The sequence below is a fragment of the Haliotis cracherodii genome, unplaced genomic scaffold (assembly GCF_022045235.1).
Source record: "Haliotis cracherodii isolate W230 unplaced genomic scaffold, xgHalCrac1.p SCAF_6, whole genome shotgun sequence".
NCBI classification, from domain to species: domain Eukaryota; kingdom Metazoa; phylum Mollusca; class Gastropoda; order Lepetellida; family Haliotidae; genus Haliotis; species Haliotis cracherodii.
The window spans coordinates 19,341,279-19,354,977 of record NW_027266319.1 but is presented as its reverse complement, the minus strand read 5'-3'; the positions used below and the strand labels follow the sequence as shown (position 1 = coordinate 19,354,977).

Here is a 13,699-nt window from a genome sequence, read left to right as displayed (position 1 = left end):
AGCATGGCCTCAGACCACTGTAGTTTACTGGGCATTGTGTTCCTGATGTAGAACACACATACATTATGAAAGTGGCTTCACAAGAAGGTTTGGGCCGCTTTTAGAAAAACAGTCAAACATTTGCTTGGTATGAATTTCTTATGAGCTGCCTTCACTCTGAAAATATCAGCACTTTTGTTGATTGAAAATGTAATATTGAAGAAATGTGTGTTTAGAAGGAAAATACTGTATTGGCACTTGGATTCAAATTGTTAGATTTTGATGGTGCAAGGTCAGATTTGCCAAATTTTGATAAAGAAAATTCCAAAAATATGTCATATTTTCCAGCTTTGTGAAAGTATTGGGTAATTATTAAGAGGGCATTCCCAAGGTTACTGACTGAAAATAGATTGGAATTGTGGAAAAGAATGCCATTTTCACAGTATATATACGTAGCTAGGACAAGGACTTTGTTGCAACATCTGCCAAATGTCTTACAATTTTTGAAAGGCTATCCCTGTGTGGGGACACTTTTTGTTAGGATATCGCTGTGTGGGGACACTTTTTGCTAGGATATCGCTGTGTGGGGACACTTTTTGCTAGGATATCGCTGTGTGTGGACACTTTTTGCTAGGATATCGCTGTGTTGGGACACTTTTTGCTAGGATATTGCTGTGTGGGGACCCTTTTTCCTAGGATATCACTTTTGCTAGGATATTGCTGTGTGGGGACACTTTTTGCTAGGATATGGCTGTGTTGGGACACTTTTTGCTAGGATATTGCTGTGTGGGGACACTTTTTGCTAGGATTTCACTTTTGCTAGGATATTGCTGTGTGGGGACACTTTTTGCTAGGATATTGCTGTGTGGGGACACTTTTTGCTAGGATTTCTCTGTGTGGGGACACTTTTTCCTAGGATATCACTTTTGCTAGGATATTGCTGTGTGGGGACACTTTTTGCTAGGATATTGCTGTGTGGGGACACTTTTTGCTAGGATTTCTCTGTGTGGGGACACTTTTTGCTAGGATATCGCTGTGTGGGGACACTTTTTGCTAGGATATCGCTGTGTGGGGACACTTTTTGCTAGGATATCGCTGTGTGGGGACACTTTTTGCTAGGATATCGCTGTCGGATATAAATTTGTTGTTACTAAAATGTCATCTTCTCTAGCTGTTCAGAATCTAGACCATAAAAATCTGTTGATTAATATTCTTAAAATGATAAGAATTATCCAAAATATTATGAACAATGCATGGTTGATCTTTTGACTTCCCATTATGAGTTGAAAATGAATAAAAATGACCACTGAAATATGATCATGCTGTTTATGAATCAGCTGTCAATACATTTGTAATAACTATATTAATTCATAAACAGATCAAGCCCTTCTTTAAATAAAGTAAATAGGTGATAAGAAAATGAAAGAATTAAAAAAATTAAACATGAAAGTTCAGAAGTGTAAATGTTTTGGCTGTGATACCCCAAGTTTTCACATCACTGTGGAGAGATGTTATCGAGGGTCGTAGGGACACATTATATGTAATTTCAGCCAAACCATTAAAGACGTCTGTGTCAATTTAGCCTTCACTGTTGTTAGGTGGGCAAATAATGATAAACTTGATGACCCAGTGGCTTGTTTATTTATAGTTAGTATTTCCTGTTAGTTGTGATATACATGAGATAGGTGGCCTTGTGCCTTCCAGCTATGTGACAATACTGGCTGGTTGTCACTAGAAGTAGAACAGCAGCGATTTGGGAGGTTCACGAAGGATGGATGGTTGTTCTGACTGAGGCATTACATTTGGTCCCAGGTCTGTGGTAGAACAGCAGCGATGTTGGAGGTTCACGAGGGGTGGGTGGTTGTTCTGACTGAGGCATTACATTTGGTCCCAGGTCTGTGGTAGAACAGCAGCGATGTTGGAGGTTCACGAAGGATGGATGGTTGTTCTGACTGAGGCATTACATTTGGTCCCAGGTCTGTGGTAGAACAGCAGCGATGTTGGAGGTTCACAAGGGGTGGGTGGTTGTTCTGACTGAAGCATTACATTAGATTCCAGATCTGTGGTAGAACAGCAGCGATGTTGGAGGTTCACGAGGGGTGGATGGTTGTTCTGACTGAGGCATTACATTTGGTCCCAGGTCTGTGGTAGAACAGCAGCGATGTTGGAGGTTCACGAGGAGTGGGTGGTTGTTCTGACTGAGGCATTACATTAGATCCCAGGTCTGTGGTAGAACAGCAGCGATGTTGGAGGTTCACGAGGGGTGGATGGTTGTTCTGACTGAGGTGTTACATTTGGTCCCAGGTCTGTGGTAGAACAGCAGCGATGTTGGAGGTTCACGAGGGGTGGGTGGTTGTTCTGACTGAGGCATTACATTTGGTCCCAGGTCTGTGGTAGAACAGCAGCGATGTTGGAGGTTCACAAGGGGTGGGTGGTTGTTCTGACTGAAGCATTACATTAGATTCCAGATCTGTGGTAGAACAGCAGCGATGTTGGAGGTTCACGAGGGGTGGATGGTTGTTCTGACTGAGGCATTACATTTGGTCCCAGGTCTGTGGTAGAACAGCAGCGATGTTGGAGGTTCACGAGGGGTGGATGGTTGTTCTAACTGAGGCATTACATTTGGTCCCGAGGCAAGAGAGTTAACTGAGTGTGATGTTAAACTCCCCCTCACCGTCATTGACTGATGGAACAAGTTACAACAAATAAGAAAGATGGAGGTGCCGATTTGGATGAACAAGTTATTCATTTCTTGTGGCCTTATTCTGATGCAAGTGAGTTTGACATTAAGATGTCAGCTTGTGCATCCTCAGCTCATGGCTAAACCCCTGACACAATCGCCAACTGATGACACGAAATTGACTGTGTGTCATGTATACGTTCTCCTGAACACAGCCACCATTGTTTACAGGTGCAACAACATAGACCAAAGTACTGACTCTGCAGACTTGGAACAAAAAAATGCAAACTTAGATTTCCCAGTCACAGGAGATCCATTGTTCCGGAGTTGAACTGTGTATATGATGACAGCCTTTTATACCCTCATCCTGTAACATGAATCAGACGATGAACTGTCGTCACAGACAGTCCTAAAAAACAATCGTCACATTCAGGTCGGCTGTCTTAGTGAGCGTCTCTGGTTGAAGCAGTGCTATTAATATGGTTTTATTAAGTGGTGGAGAGATATAGCATTTGTTCGTGCTGACATTTACACAGTCTTTTGAACATGTCATATCTGTCCGGTATATTCAGTTGAACTTGTGAACGATATTTGATCAAAATAAAAATGGGAATTTTACCATAAGGCTTCATGGTCACAACGCATTGTAAAAAAATAAGGCATTTAATGCTACTGTGATGAAAACTCATAACATTAGAAAACAGTATTGTAAAGGTTTCTTCTCATGACTTTAAAAAAAAATGCTGAGTCTGCTAAAAAAGATTTCAGTTAAATTCATCTTGTATAAGCATCCAAAGTTTCAATTTGCTGAAAAAATTAAGTCAAAATGTTTTCACTTAAATCAAATTTTATTTTAGCTCATAAATGTATTCCTATTTGCAGAAAAAATCTTTAAAAGGTTTTCAGTTAAATTCATTTTATATAAGCTGACAAAAGTATTCCTTTTTTCTGAGAAAATAAGTCAAATAGTAAACCTGCAGGATGTATGATCATGTGTTTCCTGTCCGTTTCTATATTGTATCGTCACGATATGAAATACTGCCGATGTGACTTTAAATATTAACTCACTCATTCACTCATGTGTTTCCTACACAGAGAACCAGCAACATGTTATGTACATCATCGTTGGGAAACATTCACAAGTGATAACATGTGTCCACACTTCATGTGTAGTCAGGAGCATAGTATTAAAACCATAATATCCTCCTAAAGACTATTTAAAGCTTGTTATTTTACTGCATACACTTAGTGCTCCCATTTCTTATGTATGTCCCTCTATTGTATGGCCGCTGCTCCGTCTGTATCCCATAATGCCGTTAGGTAGAAAATATGCAATTGAGAGCTGGTTTCCTATGTGTTACATTCAAATCTCGTTCGCGGTCTGAACAAATCTCATTCACACGCATAGGTGGCCATGTTTTACATTGCTTGCCGCTGGCTTATATCCTGAATATGTAACAATTGCTTTTTATCATAGTTAAAATTCCATAGCCTATGGTTCCGTCATGTTGGGTAATACTGCTTGTCTTGCAGAGTGTTCCCCCCTTGTGTCAGTTATTGCCAGGCCAGTTCATACCCATTGCCATCTGGGTGATATCGAAATATTGCAGCAGTCTGAGCCACGTTATGTTTTCCTTATATTTAACATGCCATTAAGTCTTGGAATATCTGGTAACATGAAACCATGTCCATATGTGTTCATGTTCAGATCTGTTTATGTTCAGATTTTGTCATGTTCAGATATGTTTGTGTTCAGATCTTGTCATGTTCAGATCTGTTTGTGTTCAGATGTTTGTGTTCAGATGTTTGTGTTCAGATCTTGTCATGTTCAGATCTGTTGATGTTCAGATCTTGTCATGTTCAGATATGTTTGTGTTCAGATCTTGTCATGTTCAGATCTGTTTGTGTTCAGATCTTGTCATGTTCAGATCTGTTTGTTTTCAGATCTGTTTGTGTTCATATCTGTAACTGTTCATGTTCAGATCTGTTGATGTTCAGATTAGTTATTTACAGGTTAAGAAATACATTAGTCATCTTAAACAAGATCAGTAATTATGAATTCCCCAGCGTTTTGATGTGAAGATATTGAAGTCAGTTCCCTTGTATAAGAATGAAAGGTCAGAAACTGTTGAAATATTTGTAGTATTACTTAAAGGTGTTTAAAAAATGAGAAAAATTGTATCTAGAAAGTATTTGGGCCCCACTGGGCATATGTTGAATCTTAAAATTAATATACCGAAATTAACATGTCTGCCTGTTGTGATCAAAGAACATTGATTGAACTTTGAGGTTTCACGAATATGAAGGACAATGATTTTACTGGAAACAGGTATTTAAATTAAAGTATTTTGAACATTTACTGATACATCAGGATGTATAGGTAGAAGAAATTTTTGTAATCTGCAAATTTAAATTAATGCAGTTATTTCGGTACTCTGTATGTGCTATTGTTTGGTATGTTTACTGAGTAACTTTTTAAACATGTTTAGCCAAGTTTCCAAGGAACATAGGGGCAGTCGGGTAGTCTAGTGGTTAAAGCATTTTCTCCTTCCGCCGGAGACAGAGGTTCAATTCCCGACATGGGTTCAATGTGTGAAGCCCTTTTCTGGTGTCCTCCGCTGTGATATTGCTGGAATTTGCCCAAAGTGGCGTAAAACCATACTCACTCACTCACTCACTCACTCACTCACTCAATCACCCAAGGAACATAATCACAAACTGTGACCTATTATCTGACATGCGTTATCAAATGAAATGTTGGCCTAGTTTTAAGATGGTGTGCAGCAGTGATGCTCAGAACTCCATTTGAGCTGTGAAATGAGGCGACATATATTTGTGTTGTTTTACAGACAGGCCTCGCTCTATGCTTTGGTAAAGTCACAAGAAATGTCAATAACTGCTTTTTCAATTGTTAGAACTTTACTTGAACATATTGAAGAGTTGTTATCATTTAAATTATCCTCAAATAGTAAAAAGAGATAATCAGCAGTGAAAATTATGTATAACTTAACTGTCGATAACTGCAGCTCTTTTCCTTAATTGTAGTTATGAACTTTTGCAACCTCGAAATCCCAGAGAACTTTCAGCATCGGAAACTGAATCTTGTTTCATGAATAATTTAGGCCTTGTCTCAAGTAGCAACAATCTAGATGACTCCACTTTTCCTTCTAAATAAATCATCCATCCAGAATATAACAACAGTTCATCGGTAAGCATAATTAAGGTTTTTTCTTCATCATGTCAATGTTCATTTTGACATGCTTGATAGGTGGTACATGAAGGGCCTTGTGGTAGACAAGTCGTTAAAGAATTCGCTCGTCACGGCAAGGGTTCGTTCCCATTAGAGCCCATTTCTGGTGTCCGTCTCCGAGATGTTTGAATATTGCTAAAAGCGGCATAATACTAAACTCACTTACTCTGGTACTGGCAACGTTTGATGTTTTATGGTGTCAGAGGTTACAGTTAAGATGTTAGAATTTTTAAATCATTCAACAACCAAGGAGCCATTAATATACCTCGCATCTCACCCCCTGGATTCAACACTGGTACATGTTTTTTTCAAATCTGGCAATTTAAACCACATGTGGGAGCATGAATTACCATATTTTAATTCTGTCGAACTGGTCAATGGCTTCCACTTCCCCACTGTTGACGGCCTACTATAAACGTTGAAGCCCGCATTCACAGCAGTGTGAATGGGCCCACTATGTCTCCCTCACAGGTAAACTTATCAATGACGATCACGTAGCTGCAGCCAAAAATGTCATTCATAAACCATGCCTTGAGGCCTGAGCGCAGAGATTTATGTGGAGTTCCGCCTGAATGCCCATTACCTACATAACCGTCACATTATTCCTATAGAACATACATGTTATTATTTTCAAGCCCCCATCCAGGTAAATTATTCCCAGGACTTGAATTAAATTAAAATGAATCAGCTTTGAACATGCTCCAGCCTATGGGAAGGGTTCTATTGAAATTCAGTATTTAAAAAGGCTGTAATATCTAAAATGTTTTGAAAATAAATTGTGAATGGTTGTGACTAAAACTCGGTGAGGAAGACAGGTTCAGGTAGAGTGTTGATGCTGAACTACCATGAATGTCGATGATATGATAATATCTTCTAAGGTTTAGATTATTTGGGATTTAAATTATTTGAAACAGCTGGAGCATTAAAACATATCTGCCCTCCACAATGTGTGAAATACAAACTTGAGTATGTCATGTTTCTTCATGAGCTTTTTGGTCTGCAATATATTGGTTTGAATAAAGTAAATGGTGTTAAAGTGAATGCATTTGTTTCGCGATGGGTCCAAAACATGTCAGATCATGAAAACATAATATCTATGGTCCTGGAACAGCAGAGTTGATGCAAATACCTCTGTGGATATGCTGGGTCCGAACTGAGCAGGTCATAAGCAGAAACTGAATGGGTCGGTAGTCAGGCTGAGAGACCTGGTTGATAATGTTTCATCATACCCTGATGGTGTGGAATGTTGCTTATGGTATCGATCACAGGTTTGTCTGATTCAGCCTGGCTTATTTACAGGCCGCTTGCATACTGCTGGAATATTGCATATATTGAGGCTTCTGTTGACTTGCGGGGTGGGTACATGGATTGTGGCATGAAATCACTGCTTTTGCTGGTTGGTGTAGAACAATATTCACCGAGGTGTAAATTCTGATACTGTTGCAAAACTGCCCAAAGTCGTCTAAAACTCAATCTCAGGTGTCTTTGATTGTTCCTTCCATGAATGTCAGAATTTTGTTACATACAAGAGAACCAACTTGGTATCTTTAAAGAAGGAGTTGGAATGCTTGCTGTGGGTGTTTTGTCATAAGTTTTCAGTTTCAGTTTCAAAGCAGGTTCTCTGATTTATGTGTAGGTATTCAGAAACAAATCTGTAGGAAATGTCAGTAAAAATTTCCAAATTGGAATTCCAAATGCCTGTTGAAGTAACAACAAATGTTATGGCTTTGTTGAGGTGACTTATATTTCACAGATCACAGCACCAGTGAACATAAAGAGGATTTAGTGTTCAGTTTACACTACTGTATAGAGTGCAAAGATAAAATACGTAAGAGGCGACTAGCAGGATCGGGTGGTCATACTCGCCGACTTGGTTGATGCATGTTATCAATCCCAATTGCAGGGATCGATGCTCATGATGTCAATCACTGGATTGTCTGGTCCAGACTCGATTATTTACAGACTGCCGTCATACAGTTGGAATACTGCAGAGTGCGGCGTTTAACTAAAAATAAACAAACAAAACCTCTGAATTTAAGAAAATCAAATCTATAAAAACAAAAAATAATAAATTCTTTTATGTTTAAAATAACAACTTGCCTGCTAAGGGCACTCTAAGTTTTAAATCCTGAAGACTGAATATTTTTGGTGTGTTGTTAGTGTGCTAAGGTCTGTGTGTCTTGTTCCAGGTGAATCCCTATACAAGAGAACCTCCCCACTGGACGACCGGGAGTCGCCCAGCAAAGAGTTGCCGTCGAAGTTGCTCAAACACGATCGAGTGAAAGAACGCCAGGATCTCTGTCACACTCTCAACTTTGACAAAGATCATGCTGCACGTCTCAACTCCAAAAAGTCAGCAGGAACACAAACGTAAGTTGTCCCAGAATGTCATCTCATTACCTGCTGGTAACCCCGTGAAGATCCGGGGTAGAACAGGTCTTCAGCAAACAATGCTAGTCTCCCCGTGAAGATCCGGGGTAGAATAGGTCTTTAGCAAACCATGCTTGCCGTAAAAAGCAACTTCGTTAAGAAGGACCACATCTGGGGTCTCGTGAATAGGGCATCTGCCTGGAGAGCTGAAGGTCCATGGTTTCGATCCCCGGTCACATCAAACCAAAAGACTTTAAAAGATGGTACTTGTTGTTGCCCTGTCTGGCATTCGGCATCAACAGGCTGGTGGCTTGGAGTCAGTGTATTGTGTCTTAGTGGTATCCATGCTAAACTGCGGCATGGTATCTCACTGAGCTTGTACATTAAAACCAGACAAGTCCTTAGCGCTAAGTGGATCGTAACTCCCATTCTATAACACTGACTTACAACAATCGTACCGCTAAGATCGCTTTGTGGAACAGGGCCCAGACTAGCACAAGCAGCCACACACACACACACATGTAAGTGCAATAATCTTGAACGTGACGTTAAACCCAATTTCACCTCGCCTTCAATAAGGTGTTTTTAACTATCCAGTCATACCCCAGATGCAATCGCAGTAACACAGTGAGATTCTACTTTGCTGTCTTCGCTACCTCTTACATCATATTACAATCTCTTACGTCATGTTATTGCTTTAGCAGTAAGTTGTAGTAGATGCAACACCCCAGCATAGACATACACAGTAGGTGGCGCCACTGTGTTTTTCCTACTTTCCTACCACCTACACAAAGAACAACCTCCTTAGTCGTCTTAATGATCAAAGATTCACTACCCTGCTGCGTGTCAAGTTCCAGTTTGGGGCAATAAACAAGAAATAATGGCTTTTTGTAGAAAGATATATTCTGAAATCATTCTCAAGTTATATGAGTAACTGTTCTTTTTCATATTATTACTTTATTGATGAGATATTTTTTTTTGAACTGGTTTAAAGATTTTTTAGCATCAAGAACCTCATGCAAGTGAGGATATTTTCCTAACACTTACTTTTGAGTTTTGAATCATCCAGAGGTGTTTCTGGTACACTAGAAACAAGTCGACATTCATTTGAATCTTTGTTGTTTTGTTGGTTGTCTGTTCAGTTTCACCGCAATGGTGTACAGAAATCTGCTTCAGTACTCTAAAACTATGATTCATAATTCTATATTTGTTGTTGATTCATAATTCTATATTTGCTGTTAATGAATCTTACTTTGCCTCTGTTGGTTTGTTCAGTTAGATGGTAATAACTCTATGAGGTCACTAAATAGTATTCCAGGTAGGGTTCTGTGATATAGAAAAATGATTTTCAAGATTATTTTCTTGAACTAAATTGAACTCATTTGTTATGTATGTTGATACTCAATATTTGTCCTTTACTTTTAATTGCTTTTTGACTTCATTATTGTTTTAAACTTGAGCAAATAATGAACTGGGTTTTTTTAAAATTCATTGCACTGGCATATGGCATGAAAATGGATCATAACCACGTAAAATGTCACAATATTTTTGTTGTCAGTTTTATTTATAAAATTGTTAAATCATTAAATTATGGGTGGCTCAGTTGTCTAAGGCATCGTAATTCGCTGTGCAGAGTTGTGTCCCTTGGGCATGCCAGAAACCAAGGGTGCACTGATGCATCGCAAGTTTTAATGCAGCGATACGAACATGCGTCTACAGCTAGCTTTTCCTTTTGAACTTGCTCTGAAATATGTATAGTAAGAAGTTTCCACACGATTTGACATAAATATGCATATCACGATACGTAGCGTGACCTATGTATCACGATATGTATTGTATCGTGACCTTGCTGTGTCGTTGAGTTGTCTAGCACATTATTTGGCTTCTTCAGTTAACGAGACCCAGTTACTAGTACGTGTAGTTACAGTTGCAGTACTTAGTTATTCCAATTGGTGATTCATCAAATTCACTTTTTTCAGGAGCACAAATAAATCATTCCCACTTCATTCTGATCAGACTAAATATTCAGTGCTGTAACAAGCACTACCAGAAAGTTGCCATGCTTGCGATTATCTCCTGAATTAATTATGATATTGTAATGTTGTGTAATTTAGTTTTATTGGATTTTTTCTGTTAGGCTATCAAGCTGAATTTCTTAAGTCCAAAATCTAGATATCATGTTTATTTTCAATGTTCAGCCATAAATGAAATTCATGCCTTATTAAAAAGAGACTTGTTATTAATTCATGGGTAATCTTAGTTTTTATTTGGGGAAATATAAGATTTAATTTCATCATGTGACCATGACTGTAATTTCTACCATAGGAAATTTGGTGACAGTACACCAAGAGTTGATGCCAAATTATAATGGAAGATGGATCAGAAGGAACAGATTGTTCATAACCCTTTATCCATGATGGAAATCAAAACTGATTCCTAACTGTAAAATTGGTTTCCAAAATGGTCGATGGTGCATGTGGTCCCGCACATGGTGTACAGGTCACAAATCTGGTGAAGTTAAGGAACGTTGGTCGTGGAGAGAAGTTCGATGGGTAACCGCGTTCGGCAGTTTGATCCTGATAGTTTCTCTCTTCATGGGCTTCGGTCCCACCCCACACTGAAGCACAGGTACCACATGTGGTGTCTCCTCAGTCAAATGACTTTGTTCAAAATATGCCCCTGTTCACCCTGCAGTGAATGGGTACATGGGAGGATGAGATGGTAATGTTACAGTTGGGTTGCTTGGGTTGTATACTTCCCAGGGAGTTGAGAATGAAAACTGAGAGATGACTTAAATCCATTGACCTGGGTAATAATGCAGCACTCCGAGCATGCTTTCGGGTGTGTCTTTGGTGCTTTATATATATATATATGCACATTATTAATATTATGACAGATGATGTATCAACATACAAGGCAGCAACAGAATACAAAACTATATCATGTTTTTGTTAACCATTTTGGCATTGCTTGCTGTTAATGTGCTTAATTTCTGGTCCATGGTGAAATGTGAGAAGCCTGTCAGGCTTGCATACTGCCATATTTAGCAGAAAGGAAGGGAGTTCACGCTGAGGTGCTCAGTTTACCATGAAAGATAATGCAAACAGAATCAAAACCTGATAAAAAATTCATTTTAATTGTTGGTTGCCATGGTAATACACAAAATGTGCACATCCCAGAGTATATCGGATGCAAACACATCAATTATTTACAATTTCAGAGACTTAAAAACTGAAACTATAATCATTGATATGTGAAATGGAACTTCTTTTGAAGACCTTTAGCTTCACTGGAACAGTTTCACTGTGTGGTATGGATCTTTTGAATGTATCAAATTGCATGATGTTATTGTTGAATATAAAATTTGTTGTATGTAAAATATTCGTTGTGTAAATAATTTAAGATGATTGGAATAATTATCATTTCAAAATTATTCTCATACCGGTATTTGGTTGATTAACATTTACCGTATTCGACGTAATAAGCGCCCCTCTCTAATAAGCGCCCATGGCGGTATTGCTTATATATTGGCTAGTGAACAATCCCAGTTAGCACCCCTTCCGATTGATCAATGTTCACAAGACTTATTAATTCGCGTACAATACGCACTCGTGTGTAATATGCACCCTTATTAGTGGGCAATTAAATTCTAGAAAAATATATCTGTCGTACATAAGTTTGTCAGCACCATACCCGTGCTCGTGGGTTTCACCGAATTGGTAAACGTCTGAGACCTGCATCACTTCGGCCTTTCCTCCCACATTAAGCTGACACGCCGCGATATAACTGGAATACTGTTAAAAGTGGCGTTAATCCCAACTCACTCACTCACCCGTACATAAACATTTCAGGCTATCAGTATAAACCACGAAATGTATCTTTCAACTCTGTTTTTTTTTCCCCAAAATAATATTCTAATAAGAGCCCCCTATTTCTAATTTTGAGAGCGCCCTGGGCGCTTATTACGTCGATTACGGTATGTGTTAATAAAATAATGTTAGCAGTTCATAGATGGAATCACTTTAATGGATTGTCACTGTTGTGAAGTATGACGTTGATATAGATTCAATTAATGAATAATAATGTATAAAAGCCATTAAGAATGGATCAGAATTATGTATTTTAACTGTACAGTTATGCCAGTCAGCTACTTCAGCCAATCATTAGTCCAAAGGCCAATTCTAGTTAAAGTCTCTGTTATCTAGTATGCTCAGCTAATATCCCCTATTATCACACTAAAATGTTCTTAAAATGGGGGGGCACCGGTGGCCCAGTCGTCTAAGGCACCGCGATTCGCTGTGCAGAGTTGCGTCCCTTGGGCACACCAGAAACCTATGATTGTGGGTTCGAATCCCGGTTCGCCCTGATTATGTTTCTAGTTTGTCAGCACTATACCCGTGCTCGTGGGTTTCACCAAAGGGGTATACGTCTGAGACCTGCATCACTTCGGGCTTTCCTCCCACATTAAGCTGATATGCTGTGATATAACTGGAATCCTGTTAAAAGCGGCGTTAAACCCAACTCACTCACACTCTTAAAATGGCTCTAAGAGACAAGGTTGGACACAGCCTGTGTTGCTGAAAGATTTAACAATGGCTGAAAAATTTGAAAGAAACATACTCTTTCTTCGGACTGTTATGTATTTGATTACAAAAAGTACGAAATAGATTATGTTTGATTAATTTGGTGCTTGACCTATTTGAATATACAGAAAAGTTCTGTCATTTCTTAAGATGGTCTACAATGATGAATGTAGTCTTGAGAAGCAGGAAATATTATTGCCTCCCTTATCTGTGTCAGAATATGCTAGATGTGGGTTTGAATCCCCAGAGTAGCCCAAATACTGCTCTTCGGTTTATCTGCACCAAACTCTTGCTTGTAGATTGCACCAAAGCACGCAGGTATATGAATGTGGGACTTGAATGTGTTCGATGTTGTCAAGCAAATAGTATCCCATGTTGCCATGCAACAATGTTCAGCTGCATTTAAAGTTAATAAAAGTGAATATACAATTCAAGTACACCAGTTTCTGCGGTAGTAAATATCACTGAAATTGTTCAAAGAGTTTAACTGACCATCTTAAAGTTAACATGTTACGTGGAATAAGTACTTACCATGACAAGAGCATGGTTAAGAGATGGCTGTTTGTGTTTCTAAAAATACTGGTAGTTTTATCCCCTTCTCAGAGTAATTTATAGATATTGAACATAACACTTATACTTAAAGGAGACAGTTTTTGTGCCAGACTGACTTTGTTCTGAGGACAGTTCTGGTGTTGTGGGTCGGTAATGTGGACAAAGTGTCATTATATATATTTATGGATAATGTAGATTGGTTAGTCACGAAATACTGGTTTGAGTTAGTGGTACCCCGCTGTGAGATGGTGAGTCATTATGTCAGCCGTGCACACACACATTCTG

At 38.9% G+C, this 13,699-nt stretch overlaps 1 protein-coding gene across 2 annotated transcripts in view; it reads left to right on the top strand.

Moving 5' to 3' along the window:
* Positions 1-13,699, top strand: part of LOC139444621 (transcription cofactor vestigial-like protein 4) — a 107,212-nt gene that overhangs the window by 64,418 nt on the left and 29,095 nt on the right. For both annotated transcript variants that reach the window (XM_071225533.1, XM_071225532.1), the window contains exon 2: positions 8,099-8,279. In XM_071225533.1, the coding sequence (XP_071081634.1) occupies positions 8,099-8,279 (181 nt within the window). The remainder of the gene's footprint in view (positions 1-8,098; positions 8,280-13,699) is intronic.